The 18,289-nt window shown below is 40.1% G+C and overlaps 1 protein-coding gene across 2 annotated transcripts in view; it reads right to left on the bottom strand.

Moving 5' to 3' along the window:
* unc5db (unc-5 netrin receptor Db) overlaps positions 1 to 18,289 on the bottom strand; it is a 195,607-nt gene that overhangs the window by 103,230 nt on the left and 74,088 nt on the right. For both annotated transcript variants that reach the window (XM_055020556.1, XM_055020557.1), the window contains exon 2: positions 6,104 to 6,316. In XM_055020556.1, coding sequence (XP_054876531.1) covers positions 6,104 to 6,316 — 213 coding nt within the window. The remainder of the gene's footprint in view (positions 1 to 6,103; positions 6,317 to 18,289) is intronic.

Genomic DNA, 18,289 nt, shown 5'->3' with positions numbered 1-18,289 from the left:
GTGATCAGCACAGAAGGAGTCTCACTCCCACAAGGAACAATAGCAGACATAGAGGACAGTTACAAGTACCTAGGTATACCACAAGCAAATGGCAACCTCGATGAGGCCACAAGGAAATTAGCCACAGCTAAATACCTCCAAAGAATAAGGCAAGTCCTGAGAAGCCAGCTCAATGGCAAGAACACAATCTGTGCGATAAACAGCTATGCCCTGCCAGTAATCAGATACCCTGCTGGAATAATTAGCTGGCCAAAGGATGAGATAAAAGCCACAGATATTAAGACTAGAAAGCTACTAACCATGCATGGAGGGTTCCATCCCAAAACCAGCACCCTGAAACTGTACACGAGCCGCAAGGAAGGAGGCAGAGGACTAGTGAGTGTGAGAACCACTGTCCAGGACGAAACAACTAAGATCCATAAATACATCAGGACAAAGCCTCAACAGACAATGTGCTCAGCGAATGTCTCAGACAACAGGGAACGAATGTTGAGGTGCCAGAGATACCATCATGGGAGGACAAGCCCCTACATGGGATGTACCACCAGCAAATAACCCAAGTGGCTGATATCAGTAAATCCTACCAATGGCTGGAAAAGCTGGACTCAAGGACAACACAGAGGCCCTCATCCTGGCCGCCCAGGAACAGGCCCTAAACACCAGAGCAATAGAGGCCCAGATCTACCACACCAGACAAGACCCAAGGTGTAGGTTGTGCAAGGAGGCCCCTGAGACAGTCCAGCACATCACAGCAGGGTGCAAGATACTCGCAGGGAAAGCGTACATGCAGCGACATAACCAAGTGGCAGGCATAGTGTACAGAAACATCTGTGCAGAATATGGACTGGAAACCCCGAGATCAAAGTGGGAAACACCCCCAAAGGTGGTGGAGAACGCCAAAGCTAAGATCCTGTGGGACTTCCAGATCCAGACAGACAGAATGGTAATGGCGAACCAACCATTACCGTAGTTGTCGTAGTGGATAAACAACAGAGGAAAGCCGTTGTGGTAGATGTAGCAATACCAAGTGATTGCAACATCAGGAAAAGGAGCACGAGAAACTGGAGAAATACCAGGGCCTCAGGGAAGAACTGGAGAGGGCCTGGAAGGTGAAGACCACAGTGGTGCCTGTGGTCATCGGGGCCCTCGGGACAGTAACCCCCAAACTGGAGCAGTGGCTACAACAGATCCCAGGAACAACATCGGACATCTCAGTCCAGAAATGTGCAGTCCTTGGCACAGCCAAGATACTGCAGAACCCTCAAGCTCCCAGGCCTCTGGTAGAGGACCCGAGCTCAGAGGATAAGAACCACCCGCGGTGGGTGAGAAGGGAATTTTTTTTATTTTTACACATATATATATATATATATATATATATATATATATATATATATATATATATATATTTATAGCTTGAAGAGCAGCTTCAGAGTGTTAGCTTCGCCCCGTTGTCATTCATCACAGGGACCTGCCAGACTTAACACAAGTCCTGACGTTAAAGCAACAACCAGCTGCTGAGCCTCTGCAGCTTTGTCCACTGGTGTTGGTTCAGAATCCTGATCCATCGGTTCCTGAAAATGATTTTCCCTCAGTGTGTCCTCATGAAGGTGAAGGACGTGGATGTGCTCGGTCTTGAGATGAAGAGTTATTGTTTCTACAGTGGCTGAGGAAGTCTTTGCTCAGCACCAGAGCGAGGGGATTGTTTCAGAGTCTCCACGCTCACCGTAGATCTTTGCTGCTGCTTTTCTTTTCGCACAATGTCAAGAAACATTTTCTTCTGCTGTTGTTATTCATCAGTGGTGCATGGCTAGTTCCATCTGTCCGCATGCAGAAAATAAAAACACAAAAAATTCTTTCCACGATGGCGCCCCGTATTCAATGTCGCCCTGGGTCACAGCCCTCATCAGAACTGCCCCCTGAGTCTCCATGCAGGTCAGTGGTACAATATGCCAACACCAGCCCATTCAGTCAGTCATAAAATCTAGGAACTCACGTCAGTAAAACTCCATCCTGACTGCTTTTATTCCGGTTTAGTTTTTAAACTAAACCGGAATGTCTGCAGGCATTTAAATTTTGCTTGCGGACATTTCCAGCGTCGACTTTGTCCTTTTGTTAACACATCAGTGGAGAGCTTCAGCCTGCGGGCAGAGGCCGTTTGGTTCGGCGTCTCACTTCTCATCCGTCAGATCCACACTGATTAGCCTCCCTCCTGCTGGGCGCCGAGCAAAGTGGGAAGGATAAGCCAACCGCCGCGTGCCGACGAACCAAAGAGCCAAAACTTTTCTCCCCTTGTGCTCTGCCCCACGGAACAAGCAGAGTAAAATTCCGGCTCCAAATTTCTCATTTCGCCATTGCCAAGCTCACAACAATTTCACAGCACAGCAGTCACACCATAATGAACTTCCAGAAGTAATTAAAGGCCGTTTCCTGTGGAGGGACCTTCATGAATAGGAGACAGACAGCTTTCCGGCAGCCTGTAATCACAGCGCCCTCCAGCCGAGGCGTCACATCGACTTTGTTGTTGGCCAGAAATCCCTTCAGGATGCTGAAAGCTCCATCCTCCAATCGGCACGACTCTATGTGGTGAAAACTAATGATGCAGATTTCCATGGCAAGAATCTGCTTTATAATCTGCATCATAATCCCAAGCAGAAACGCATATGAGATGTTATATCATGTATAACAGGAACTCTGACATTAGTTCGCCGTTTGTTTGCCTGAGGCCCCATGAATCCAGCGGGACAAAGTTCTAAGCAGAATAACAATGCATTTAAATAAAAATTAGCATAATTACTGACTTATGGACATTAAATATTAATGTATAATTTTAATCTACATAAAAATCTTATGATCTTATGTAATACTATATCTCTGACCTGGAATTACGTCTGATTATGATCCAATCTATCCAAGAGGAAGAAGAACGTTTCTGACTCAGCAATTTATAACTAAATAACAAAAATATACAAATAAACATCCTCCTTCACTGAAGCTAGAAGAGAGACTTCGCCATCTCTCCATCTCTAGGGATTTTCATCATTACGGCTTTTAAAAAAATTTTTTTTATCTGTTCCAAATTTAATTTAATTCCAGTTTGCACATTTCTATATGGTCAATATAAATACAGATAACGACTCTTTTGGGAGGCAGAAAGATTTAAAGAACTTTCCGTCAGAGTTCAAGATTCAAGAATGAGAAACAGAATGAAAAAAAAAAAACAAAAAAACAAAAAAACAAAAAAAAAAAAAAAAACGGGGTTCTGGTCCCAGAAAAGAAGTCTCTCTTCTGTTTTCCAGATAACATCCTGCTATCATGTCTGACTGAAAAGTAGCAAAGTATTCCAGAAGAGCAACATGTGACCAACAGTGAAACATGCAGTAACATGTGGCTCAGGAGAACAGGTTGAAGGTCGGGGTGGGCGGGGCTGGATGTGCTCAGCATCAGTCACATCGACAATGAGCTGCAAACTCCTCCTCACATGAAAAAGTGAAGCTGGAACTGAATGTTTGCAGCAGCAGGACGAATATTTACTCAGCGGAAAAGTCTGGATTTATGAGGACACTGGTGGGTTTAAACAAGTCAGGGCTTCGTCTTTTTATTTCAGCGTTGCCTCCCTGTCTGAAGACATACAGCTTTAATAAAGGAAAGCTTTTTGACTTCCTTATTGTGGGGAGGTAGAGAAAAGAAAATTGAAGATTTTAATCATGTATTTTTAGCATATTTTGCTGGCTTGAGTTGTATGTAGAGTTGTTTATGTCTAGGAATTTTTTTTCCATGCAATATCCTGCTGTAGGTTTGACAAATTTCTTTAATTTTTTTTTTACTGTGCCAACAGTTGGTAGTATCAGACAGCCATAACTATATGGCTTATAACTATACAAAAAAAATAAAAATAAACAATTTTTCATATCCAATGAGATTCTGCCCAAAAGTGAACCTGGATTCCTCTGGCTGCTGTGATTTTAGTTTAGTATTCTTAATAACAATAAAGAAAATAAAAAAATCGTAGAGATTAGAAGCATGCTTGTTGTGCATTAAATGATGAATTGGAATCAATTATTTGCAGCTAAACATGAAACAATGAGCTGCAGCGCAGAGCTAATAAACACTGACAGTCAGAAGCATTAGCTGATCATGAACATTACTTTGGAAAACGCTGATGGAGATACACATTAAAAGACACGTAATACGATTTTATTGGTGGTAGGTGTTTCAAAACAAATGCAGAACACTTAAAGGGGAAGTATTATGTCTTCCAGTCACATTTTGTTTATTAGCATCAACTATGTTAACTTCAGTCATTATAAAAATGCTGTATATTTCAAATATGACTTCAAAACATTTACTATTTTTAAGTACATTTTTTTACGTAAAGAAACTCTTGGTCTTTCCAACGCTCTTTTGCATTCAGGAACGTGGCTCCTCTATTATCTCTGGTTTTTACCAGCTTTGCACAGAGACGTAGCTCCTATAATGACTTCAGTTCCACCAGGTGTTTGCTAATTACTGCTGGCTAGTCTGAAGGAGCTGAGTGGGGGATTCACATGGGAGAGCTGCTCTGTCAGGCGGAAGATATGAGGAGGAGATTTGTCCTTGAAGTTCCTGGCGGTTTGCACACCTGAATGGTTGCTGTAGGAGATTAAAAGATTTATCAAAAATGCATTAAAGAGTCAAAGCAACCCTTAGTAAATTTCTGATTTGCCTTTATTCTTCATCATTCTGACGCCAAACATAACAGGGTAGTATTTGTTGATGAAATAGATTAAACTCATAATACTCTGAAGCAACTCTGTGCTTCAAAAATACAAGCCACGTGTGTTTGATTTAAACAACCCATGTTAGTTCTTCTAAATCAGTGATGTGAACAGTTCAGTCACGCTAACAGGTCTAATTTCAGGATTTTCTCAGTCGGAACAAACTGCTGGGGTAACAAGTCTACAATCCTCTGCATCTCTCTGAGTGACGGTTGCTAGGAAAGCAGCTCTCATTGTGCTGACGTCCTGCAGAATTTCCCAGCTTCAGCTCGGCCTGCCAGGAGCTTAACATAAGCTCCAGCTGCATATGTGAGCGGGCCGAGCTTTGATTACTGCCGCCGCTGCCGTCCATCCTCATCCAGGCCTACACCATCCCACATTTGGAACTCGTCTATCCTCAAAGTGAGACGCTGCATCGATACGTCATCTGAGAGCAGTGAGTAAAGCAGGAGCGTAATCAAAGCTGACCTCTGTGCTGGTGAATGACACGTGCTAGTAGCTGACAAACTTTGCAGCTAAGTGAAATTCTCATTCTGTACTTTGTTAGAGGAAAGAAGCTGCATTACAGCAATTAGAATCAGTGACTGCATGCTAGTAGAGAGGAAAGAAAGAGCGATTCCTTGGAGGCGAGTGAGAAACTTAACTGTGAAATTCACAGAATTGCAAATAAACGCTGCCATTCACCACTACAGCCAGCAAGAACAATGAAAACTTTAGTTCATTATTTTATCCGAATAGCTAATGTGAAACTGTTCCGAGAAAGGAGGAAAATCAGAGATATGTTTACTATTAAAAATTATGATACTTATTTAAATACATATTTACCAGGAGATATACATACTGTATATCACCTAAAAGTGATCAGAAGAGGAACAGAATGTTTCCGGTTCAGGCTCAGAGTCAAACCTGGAGCTCCGCCCACGCGCACCACTGGAGATGAACCTATCAGAACCGATAATATCTGTATTGGTCCCGATATTGGAAAAAAATTAATTAAATGTTTGACCAAGCTTGAGATGCTGTTGGTGTATGTAAATGTGTAGAGTCATAAAATATATTTGTAATTTAGTACTTTTTAGAAAAAGAAATGTTTCAAATCAGCTCCGCTCTGTTTCCAGGCGTCGGCCGATAGATATTTGTATCGATATCAGAAGTGGAAAAATGTGGTTCAGTACGTTACCTGGCGATACTTTTACAAAATTGATGATATACAACAAATCTGTATCCACGTTGGTCACAGGAAGTAGTTTGTGACTGCTTTAAATAATGCATCACCTTATTTCCTGTGAATTCCTTTCATGTTTTATGTTTTTGGTTTATGCTCTCATTCGATAAAAAACAGATCTTACCGCTGTTGAGGTCTTTATACTCCTGGGAAGTATGTTCGTTCTGGTGCACCCATTCCCCGTTGCATTTGAAGAAGATCTGTAAGGCGGGTGTGGCTCGGCAGCGCAGCTTGATGGGATTGCTTTTCACGATGTAGGCGTCCTCTGGCTCCTGGATGAAGTGTGGCAGCGTGCCCTGGGCTGAGGGCAGCGTGTCGGCCTGGCCGGCCGGGGTGCCTGCAAACACACAGCACCTCTGTCAGTCATTCAGGCTAAAAATAGGAAACAGTAGTCTGCCAAACACAAGAGCTGCTTCCCGTCGGTTTCACGACTTAGCAACAAAAGAAAACAACAACAAAAAAAGTTGATCGTTTTGCTTTACTTTTGCTAACAAAAGTATAGTAGAAGTGCTCAAGATTTTCAAAAGAAAGCTCGAATGACAGCTTTCTATTCATCAGAAGCCAAAGCACAGCAGAATAATTCCCCCGTATTCTTCTTGTTCTAGCAGACCTGCTCCCCTCACAGCAATTTGCGGATAAATGAAATCAAAAAGGAACAAGTGGAGAGGAATTAGGAGGAGGCTGATTACCCAAATTGTGGCAGTGGAGCCTGAATGCATCGCATCTCAGCCTGGATCCTGATTCAAAGCAAAACAGGCTTTTTGCCAGAAGCAAGCAGCAAGCTTTAAAGAAGCTTCATGTCACATTACTGTTTTTGTTTGACGTTGGCAAAAAGCACAGCCCGGTTCTCCACTGTTCTTCATCGTGGCAGCTCATCAGTCTAACCGCAGGTTTGAAACAGGAAGAGTGTGGCAGAGCGACTTGGAGTGTTTTTTTCTTTTTCTTCTTCATCTATAAGCCAAGTCATTGCCTTCCACTGTGTGCTGTTCTCGCTTCCTCCAGAGCAGAGGCGCGCTGTGTTCAGGAACAATGAGGAACAGGACGTTTGAGGCCCTTTTAAGAACAGCGCCCTAACCCCATCAAGGCGGCTCCAGTTGAGCTATTCAGTGCTGCAAAAAGCCCAAGAAAGCCATTACCACCCGCCAACCCCCACCCACCACCACCACCACCCACTCCCCATCACATCCAACTCTGTCCCCTGAAATCGAATCTGACCTCTCTCCACGGCTCTCTATCAAAGTCATCCTTGTTAAATGGGTAAATGAATGGATGCAGGTGTAGAGAGGATGTGCACTCCAATAGAAAATGAAATAAACAAACAGGAATAATATGCTGACATTACCTGCTGGCAGATGGATGGCCACCATATTCAGACTGAATATACTCCATTTTGTTATTCATACTGCTGTTATTATCTGTTTTTTGTTATTATTTATTGCTTGTTGGGTTAATGCTAATATGTATATTTACATAATGTCTACTTCTAACACATTATACTAAAGTATTTTCTACTTTTATTTTGGTAAAACACATGGAAACATGGGGTGTCATTTTCAAAATTAGAGACAAAATAAACAGTAATTCTATGCATACTGAAGGAATGGTGAAAGGACAAAAATAAAGAAAGGGTGGGTAAATATTGTGAAAGTAGTCACCTATCTGTAGTAATATACGCACACACACAAACACAGACATAGCATGTCTTCTTATGTGGTTGAAGCCCATAAGAAGCAGCGAGTCCTCACAATGTAGTATTTCTTGGGAAAATGGACCTTACGCAACATCAAATACAAAGCCACCCTGTGGCTTTTTTCTTAGCTTCACCTGTTTTAAATTCTCAAAAAAATTAATATAAAATAAAGAAAGAAGAAATTTATTTTTAAGCATCTTTTGCTGCACATAATCAACTGCCCATTAAATTGAAGCTATTACTTTTGAAGGAATAACATTTTAGTTTGCTTATTCAGGAAAGTAACTGAGTCATTTGTAAATTATGATGTATATCAAATTTTATGTTAAAAATAAAAGCATGAAGTAGTGAAATGAAAAATTTGCAGAATGTGAACATTTCATTCATCTGCTCAATTAATTATCAAACTAAAAGGATAATCGATTACTAAAATAATTGTTAGTTACAGCCCTAATATTAATTTTAAGACAAGGTGCAATCCAAGCCTTTTCCGTCACCGGTGTCTGTTGAAAAGCTGTTCTGGAGCCAAACTGCCAAGCAGCTCCGTCTGCATACTTTGCTGTGTCTCCACAGATTTGCAGTTTTTTTTTTTTTTAAACCTGCTGCGTGTACAGTAATGCTCATCATATATCATGTTTCAGCTGCACGTATTACCACCCAATTGTTTCGCCAACATTCCCGTCATGAGCGATGTTTTAGAGCGGCAAACCTGAAGAAGAAAAAAAGAGCGTTCCTTTAAAGTGGTGAGGATAAATAATTGCTGCAATTACATCTAATGCAATTTAGGAAAAGAATGGGCATTAAATTGACTTTTAAATAAGCTACTAAACAGGAAGGCAGAAGGCTCAGGAGGCCGATTACAATAAGAGTAAAGAAAACATCAAATGATTAGAGAAGAGATATTACACAGTTTTCAGCGGATATGATTCTCATTAGAGCTCATTTTGGATGGTGTTTTATATTCAATTTAAGCCAGAGCACACGACATAGAAAGAAAAAAAAAAAAAAAAACTAAATAACTACACAGAAAAACATGATAAATGATAAACCTATTGTGTACAATGACATATTAATGTGTGTGTTTTATTTCCAGACCTACTACTCTCGCACTTGTGCTTGGTCACTCATTCGTCTGAATATTTTCTCTTATGCCGACGCCTCTCTCCTTACATTTAAGGGGTGAAAAAGATCTGCAGAGCGTGACCTTTTTCACATTCTGCAGTGTTACAACCCAAAACCAACCATTTCATTTAAAAAAAGTGTCAATACTGAGTGAACATCTACTCCACCAGCAGTTGGGTCGTGCCTCCAGTAGAGACGCTCCGATCCGATACTACTATCTGTATCGGTTACGACAGTGAAAAAATTCCTAGATCGGGTGTTGGTGACGACATGCCCAGTTCATCAGGGCAGATCTATTCAGTCTAGTTCTATGCTTTGTGCTCTGAGTGACGTCATGTTTTGCTGTTCATTTGAAATCATATTTAGAATTCCTAACTGTACTTTCTGAAAAAAAGATTTGATGCAGTTTAGTTTTTACACGTTTGACCAAGACAGTCAAATGTGTAAAAGTTTCTCTATTATTTACATTTGCTGTTCTATTTTTCTTTACAAAGCAGATCAAACTCAATCACATTGAATTGAGACTTTGATGAAATCTGAAATTTGAATATGCTTTTGATCTAGACCAGAGATCTGCAACCTTTACAATCCTAGGAGCCATATTTGCATTCAGTCCAGATGAATGACAGTTGTGTAAGAGTAGTGTGATTCTGTCATAGAATATGCATTTATTATGAAATTAATAAATATTAATTTATTACCAAGTCAAGACTTAGTGATAAATATTATTTATTAATATTATCTAGATTAATATTAATGCATAAAGAACCATCACAAATGATTGTGCTTTAAATTGTCATTTGTTATTAATTTATAATTCAAAACGTTCATTGATAATAATTTTAAAGCATAGGTCTCAAGAGCCTTGTGGAAGGTACAAACAGCCACTTAATTCTTGAAGCAGACATTTATAAAAATAACTGAAAATAAAAAAAGGTGTCTGTTTCTTTAAAAACTTTATTTAGTGGGACTGAAGACAAAAATAGTTCCTAGGATTGGAACAGTTGCAGACCAACGTCAAAAAAAAAAAAAAAAATCTAATGAAGGCCAAAGTTTCTGAAACAAAACCACTAATAACAAAACTAGGAAATTGTTTCAGTTTGAATCTCTTCCGTTTCTTATCATCGAACACTGAACATTCTGAACGGAGATACATGTTTCCACATTCTTCTGTCAACACGTCGCTCTGATCAAACCCCACATCTTAGTTCTGTCTTCTGTCTCACAGAGAGCAAGAGCCCAGCCTCTGAACCAGCAGACTCTCTGCTGAGATGCTCATTGTTCTCCCACAGTTGTTACGCATTACTGAACCACATGAACTCTTCCTTTACTCCCAACTACATAAAGGAGCACAACTGCTCAGTTTTCATTTCGGTTCTTGGTTCATATCGCCTCAGCCTGTCTCTCTCTCATGGTTCTGGACTCCAGTCTTCAGTCGGGCCCCTGTTCCCAGCTCTCTGGCCCCACTCTGCTCTGCGTGCAGCTGCTGCCCCGCTCTGTCTCAGGGCAGCTCCCTTTTGTCAGCAACTCTCGCTCCAGCAGAGCTCAACCTGTCATCTGCAGCTCTCTATTACAGAGCTGCTTCCCTTTCACCACAATCATTTAATAAACTGGGCTTTCCAGGTGCTGCAGTGTGACAGACTCTTCCTCTGGGGCTAAATCAACAAACCTGTGATGCCATAAGCTGCATTCTGTTTACAGGTTTGATCTAATTATGTCTGTGTAGCTATTTCAATCTTATGCTTCCAAGAAAATAATTGTTTTACATCCCCATTCTTTTGATTTGTAATGATTTATTATAATGTTCACCTTAACATGAAGATATTATCAAATATATACATATTTAATAACAACAGAGATGGAATCACTTGGAGGAAACAGAAAACAAAGCACGCATAAACTCACTGTTTTTCATCAGGAGTTTGTAACAAAAAAAAAGAATAAAAATTTAAACACGGTTCGGAAATGCGTTACAGCATATTAAAGGGACAGTATTATATATTTTATACCACAATCAACTGGTATAAAATATATAATATACCAGTAATTATATTACTGGTATATATGTATACTAGTTAAATAACCGTGCCTCTCTTACAACAGATTAAGCGCTGGGGTCAGCGGGTGTAGATGTGTGCGATTCCTGACCTCCGTGAACCAATTACCCGTTACACCCATGGAAAGCAAATTACGTTTACAATTTAAAAATAAATCCTTAGCAATGAAAGTTGGTTGTCGAAAAACATGCAGGAGGGACACAGATGAATTGATTGTATGAGTGTTGGTTGTATTTTACTTGTGAACAGGTGTTTTCATACTGAAACCAGGTTGTTCAGCTCTTTTCAGCTGTCAATCTTGCTATTTAAGCATTTCAGTTAAGTTAAAATAAAAAATAAATTACAAAATCTGCACATTTTCCACCGCTGACTTCAGCTTTAAGAGCAATTTTCATCCAAAGAAACATTCAACTTTCATTTTCACAAGTAATGCAATTACTTGACTCGAAAAGCATATTAAACAAGACAGAAGAAAATATGGAAAATGACAAGAGTTTATGCAGAATTTCCACAAACATGGGCAAAATTATGCATGAAAAAAAAGATAAAACCAAACAAGGCCCAGGAGCTTTAAAGGAGCGCACACTTAGAGAAATGGACTATTGCTGCTCTTTGGGTTGATGTATTTTATTTCCTCCTAACAGATGACCTTGTTTTGGTACAGACAGGATAAAAGTCACATAAAATGTGAGGGAAAAAAAAAGAAAAGCTTTTGAAATGATTTATTACAATCTCTGCACAAAACCATTCAAACTGTTAAAGATTAATGCAAAAAAAAAAAGTTTTGCAGAAAGAACACCTTGCCATCATTTGAAGTAATAACTAAGACAACAGCTGCACCTCCATCCAGCCCCCTTGTAACCACTGAACGTCCACGCTCTAATCAGCTAATTGCTGCTGTGGTAGACAAAAAAAAGAAAAAAATACTCTGACACCGCCTTTGCTTCTTTCTTTCATCCATTAATGATGTGCTGTGTCCTTTTCTCTTACTGCTTAGGCATTCGGCACATTCAGAAGCAGCAGATAATTGGAACAAGGTGACAATTCACGCTCCATGAGCCCTGCAGCCGTGGAGCCTGCTGCTCTACCTGTGATGGATGCTCATAAATATCGGCCTTAATGAAGGAGATGACTGTGGCTCCTATAAGTCACTTATGTCCTCATTACGCTGGTTAATTTTAACGCTGCCTTTGAAGCGCTTCCCTCCGCCCTGCTGGCTGCCTGTCACAGGTTTCCACCTGACTTGGCAGCAGAGTCAGACCTGCAGCAGATAAACGCACCTGGGTACCAGGACGGCTGACAACGCCTCCGAGCCAGGGGAGCGTGTTCAACAAAAGCAGATTTAGATCCGCCGTCTCTCAGAGACATGCCAGGTCAACAAGCATTGTGCGTCCTGTTTGGATATGCAAGAGAGGCTTGAGACACAGACAGCGTTCGATGACGGAGAGGCGCGGCGGAGCGGAAAAGCTGCTCTGTCCACCGGAGACCTTCATCACACGCCGTCCCTCCGCAACCAAGTCCAGACTGTAAGCACTAAAAACTAATCATTCTGAAGCAGGCGAATCAAAACAAGCAATAAGTTGATTCCTATCGGATTATGGGATATTTTGCCAATACCTTATTTCATCAATCACCTAATTGAAATTAGGAAATGAAGTAAACACCGATATGAGAAATAACTCATGTTTTTTGCAGATTGGTTGTTTGTTTGTTTTTTTTTACTGTATTGAAATACGTGCATTTTGAAAAACTGCAACAGAAACAGTTTTTTCACATCACACAAATCACATGATCAATAGCCAGATGTTACTGCTGGCGAAAACAATTAACAAAGTAACAGGAAGTGGTAGGAAGATGATGGTCTGGCTTTTTCTCAAACAATGTAGAACTGGATCCTCCAGAACTCTCACAGCATCACACAGTTTATAAAACGTGTGTCATTCCAACGTGTTGCCTCCATAACTCTTCCATCGATTAAAACATCTGACATTATCAATAATGACCTTATTTCGCCATAAGCTTCAGTAACATGAGTTTGGATGACCTTTATCCACAGTGCCGACCCTCACAAACCCTTAACATCTGTGGTAATGAGCGGCGGCAGAGCTGGGAACCTCACTATCAATTTATGATTCGTCCCACTTTTATGTTTCGCTTCAGAATCTATAACTGGTTCAATAAACAGCTAGGAGGCACTATAGTTTAAAGCCTGAACTTCTGTCCACTTTGCATAAAATCATTTACTCATGCCCTTAATCCACTGTATCGTAATAGGAAAAGGCGTCCTCCACAAATTAGATTTTAGACAGAATAATAGAGAACACCGTGTGAGCCCGGAGAATATAATTAGAGTTGGATAAAAGTTTCATAAAGGCGCATCCAAAGGCCTCAGCTCTAATTGACAAATGAAAAATGTTTAGCGCAAACAATAAATGCTGCTTGTTCATATGGATTATGCTTGTACTTCTTTACTATATTGCCTCCAAGTTAACTTAGTAAAGAATCTTGAAAATTAAAGACTTTTCTTTCTTTCTTTCTTTTTTTTCTTTCTTTTTTTTTTCCGCATTTCTTTCTGGGAGCCTGTTAAGAAGCAGAAGTTCTATTTTAGTCCCAGAGTGTGTAATTGTCAACATGATGTTGTGTATCAAAGTACTGCTGAAATGTTTGTTGGTTATCGTGTGGGTGTGTCCTCTGTGGCGGCCATCTTGTGTTCCAGCCTCAAACCCGAATTCTGTCACAGGAAGTGAGCTGATAGGAGTTTGATTGGTTGAGAATTAAAAGAAAGTCAAAAATAATTAAGAAAATAAATTGCCTTGTAAAATGTGCACTTGCATAAATGACAGACGTTTCTGGTCAACTGTCAATAAAAACCAAAAAGAAGAAGAAGCCATTTTGAAAGCTGCTTTTATGTTCATAAAACAACAAACCGGGTTTGTTTGCTGCACAGTCAAGTCAGAGTGAAGTGTCCAAAGTTCAGCTTAGACTTCCAGAGACGGCATATCTTTACCTCCAGCTGCACATTGTCATCTTTATGCTTTGGTTACCTCAAATATTGCTCAGAGTAACACCAGCTGCAGACTCACACTGGATTCAACCTACAAAGAGAGAGAGCAAGCGAAAGAGAGCGAAAGAGAGAAAGAGGCAAACCTTTCTAAAGTTCATTTTTCCTTTCATTTCTATTCTTTATACTAATCCTTATCTGAAGGATTAGTTTGGATTTTTTTGGATGGAGCTTCTGTGAGGGTAATATCAGTAATAGTTCCTTTTAGCTGTAGCAGAGAGATACCACATCACAGCGATCTTCTCAGCTGAATCGGAGTCCCTCCATCTAATGTTCAAACAGCTGTGAGACCTGGAGAGCTCAGGAGCCTTTGATGTCGCCGATGTGAAATCCAAAAGTTTACTCCGTCTCCCAGCACTGCGTTGCGGCAGACAGGATGGATTGACACTGCTGAAAAACTGGACCAACCAGAACAGGGACAAAAAGTATCAAACATAGCAAAAATAACCCGAGTGAAGGCGGTCCCCTACCTTCTTCAAATCAGACGTTTGTGCTAGTTTGATCAAGTTTGTGCAGCAAAATCTTTTGTTTGTGCCGCTATCATTTTAAAGATATTAAGGAATGTTTCCAGAGGTCATGAAAGGTCAACAAGCCCCTCCTACCTTCTTCAAACCAAACAAAATTAGTGTCAATCAACTCGACTACATTTGTGCTGGTTTGTGCAGCAAAATATTTTTGTTTGTGCTGCTTTGGGTTTGAAGCTATTAATGAAAGTTTAACTAGGCCCCCCAGATTTTACTAAATCAAAATTACCTTTAAACTTTACTTTTGGTATTCCTTACCGTTACGATCACAGCAGCTCTATAATTTTCCTTCCGATTGATTTTCTTGACCAAATATTTCTTGAATTATTAAAATAAAATAAATCGAACTGTCTATGGCTGTCTGTATAAAATGAACACTGTAGTGTGAACATATTAACATGGAAAGTACAAAGACAAGCAGCAAAACTCCAACATAAAACTTACAGTCAGCTCTGCTGCTCTTTTCTCAGAGGCAAAAATGTCTCCAACACAATGGATGTTGAATAAACCAGCACCTGGTATTAAGTTATTGCAACCGAAGACACAACAAAGTCTTCAGAACTCCCAGAATATTGCAAAACTTTAAAAATCCACTTTCTTGGAGCTGCTTTTGAAACATAACAGATTAAGAATTTAAAGATAGGACTTGACTAAATGTAATGTTTCAGTTGTTGATTCTATGTTGCATGATTTTGTGTTTTTATCATATAAAGCACCCTGAAATGTCTTGTCGCAGAAATGTGCTATACAAATAAAATTAGATTTTGACTTAAGAAAAACATTGTTTACAAGTTACGTTACATTTATTACAGCTGAAACGATTGATCATACAAATGTATTTGCGAAACGTATTTCAAAAAATTGCAATGGAATCGCTTGTCAAAACATATGATCAACAACGGGATGTTTCCACTGGCAAAAACAACAAAGAAGATAACAGGAAGTGGAAAGAAGATGATGTTTTATTCTTTTCTCAGACAATATTCAGTTGGCTCCACCAGAGCTCTCGCAGCCTCACAAAGTTCATAACAAGTTATGTGTCATTACAACTTGTTGAGTCCATAACTCTTCTGTAAAATCACCGACTACAATTTCCCCGAAACGTTGCACACTTAGCTGCTCCTAAGTAGCCCCCCCTACTTGCCTAGATAGATGATGAGCGATAGCAATATGGTTAAGTTATGAATATATCTATTGTAACGGCTTACTTCTGTCGCTGTCATTATTTTTTATGACTTGTACTGTGACTTGTATGCTATGATAAATTATGAAATTTTGTGGTCGTGTATAATCTGCTGCATCTAAATCACATCAAGCGATTTGTAAATATCTACTCATGTTTTTTAATTAGTGATTGAGGCAAATAAATAACTAATAGCAGGCTCACAGGCAAATAATTCCCAAACTTCACCTTCATGAACGGTAAATGATGGCAGCTCGCTCACAGTTTGCTTCAGCATTGTTTGTAAAAGCTGTGGAAATTCAAAGAAAAAGAAATTGTGAAAGCTGACAGGACTTTCTGCTCCTCCTTCCTGGTCCTCCTGGCTGAGCAGAACATTACTATTTCACACAGCAGCTGCAGACTCAAAGTCCTTTCAAAATCTCTTACATCCGCGAGACCACTGGGGACTTCTTGTGGATTTTCGTAGGAGTTAAGAAAGGTGGGAGCCAAATCTGAGCAGCGCCAGCAGTGTGAGTTTTGACTCTGCGTGGTGAAGACCCTCTCAGCTTTTCAGGAACCGTTCTCGAATATTTGAAAGGCAAGGAGTGAGGAGATGTCAGAGCGCTCCTTGACACGCAAGGAAAACGAGCGGCTGAATAAGAAAGCAGCAAAAGGTTCTGCACGCGTCGCTGAGAGACCGCAGGGTGAACTCTAGAAGAGAGTCGCCACTGAAAGGACACCAACTTTAAGGCCAGGCAGACGCACACACACCGTACAGGAATAAATTCAGTGACGTTCACTCTGACCCCAACGTGAACTCTGAGACAAACCTGACTTGAATCCCAAAAGTCCAGTAATTCAGATTCTAAAAATGGCTTTCATTCTATTGAGCATCCATGAACACGTGTTCACTGCTGCTGCCACTGCTGCACACTGTGAGAAGAAACGGATACAATTTGGGACTTTCTAATTCAAGTAGAATTCAGTTGTGAAGACATTTTTTGTTTCGCACAGCAACACAAATCATCCATTTTCTCACAGAAAAATGTTTATGCTTAATATTTTCTTCATTTTTCCTGTAGAGCACCAGCAATTCCATTACAAAAGTGCCTTTGTTGCTATTCTGCTAATGTTAAAGAAAACAAACAAAAAAAACACAATTTTGCAATTATGCTGTTCCCATTAAAATTTCCATTTAATCCAAGAAACATATTTAATTTTGTCACATCAACAGTAAGAACACAACATGAGCACACATCAGAAAAATGGTTCTGATGCAGCAACAGAACCAAACGCTGATTCTGATTCATTTGGTCCTGTAATGCTTGGTTGAAGATTGGCCGTACAGGCCGTAGAAGTCAGGGCCATAGAAAGTTTGAAACAATTTTCTCATTTTCAGTTTTCATAAAATATGACTGCAGAACTTCTATCAATCAAGGATGTCTTATAAAATAAGTTTAAGTTATCAATATGAGCCTCGGCTACAGTGTGTAAACTCTTACTCTGAAGTAAGAAAGGAAGCAGTCTTTGAGTTATCCTGATGTGTCGATTAAGTCAGCTAATAAGAAGTGCTGGTGGAACCATGTCGCAGCACTTTGAGTATTTACTGAGTAAAAGAAACAGAGAAGATTTTTAAAGAGATAGAGACCCAATTTCTAGGTGATGAGTTACAAAGTCAAATTTCTTTTTTTTTTCGTTTTTAAGCAAACACATACATTATATGGAGCTGAAGGTAACACGCTACATGATTGTGTACCTGGGAAATATATAATAACTGCAATAGATTTACACATGTACTCTATATAGATTACAGATTCTTCAAAAACCAGATCAGATTGGTGGACCTTCATTTGTGAAAATAGAAAAGGAGATTTTTACTTTCCCCCCAAATATTTTTTTTTCCATATCCTCTTTCTCCTCAACCCAGCATTTTATATTATTGGATGTTTTATTCGACTCGTGTTACTTACACAGAGCGAGCTGGGAATGAAACCGCCACTAAAAGCCTTTCAGTGTAGCTCATCACTGGTATAGATGATGAAAGCTTCTCTGCTAATGTCTTTCCAACCCACCATTGTTATCTTCACATCTAGACATCCGCCCATTTAATACCGATTGGCTGAAGCAGGTTCCAAAATATAACCTTCAGTGAGGCAGGATGGACTGGTGATTATATGGGACTACAATAAGAGGCCTGCTCACATGTGTGCTGGATAGGAACCCTGAAGGGGATGAGCAAAGTGAGGTGTTCATGTACAATATTGCAAAACAGAAATTTCACATTAGTGGTTGGAATAAATAGAACTCGGCTGTAGCAGGATATTGCGAGGTGGTCAGTCGACTATGTGGGATTAGGCATCAGCGGGTGAAGGCTCAGCCTCCCAGAATGAGAGACGAGTCGGCCACATTGTTTACAGATAGATACACATATTGTGGCATGACGTTGTCGAGCAATTTTCCTGCCCCAGCACCCGTCATCCCGCCTGTATGCTTCTCAGCAAAGCCTCTTACACGGCCTGTAATCAATTTTAAAAGGTTGAACAGTATGAAAAGCAATTACACGGCACATGTGTCCACTGTTGGAGAGGAGAGGTGGCTTCCCCAGTGATTATAGTGCACAGATCTGGAGCTCTGTCAGTTCCAGGTTGTTTCTGTTAGATCCTCCTGTTACACCAGAGGCCCAAACAGCCTTAC

Source organism: Poeciliopsis prolifica, unplaced genomic scaffold, assembly GCF_027474105.1.
Source record: "Poeciliopsis prolifica strain line A6 unplaced genomic scaffold, Auburn_PproV2 SCAFFOLD068, whole genome shotgun sequence".
In the NCBI taxonomy this organism is placed as follows: domain Eukaryota; kingdom Metazoa; phylum Chordata; class Actinopteri; order Cyprinodontiformes; family Poeciliidae; genus Poeciliopsis; species Poeciliopsis prolifica.
Note: the sequence above shows the minus strand (reverse complement) of the source record. Positions and strands in the feature narration are given on the sequence as shown.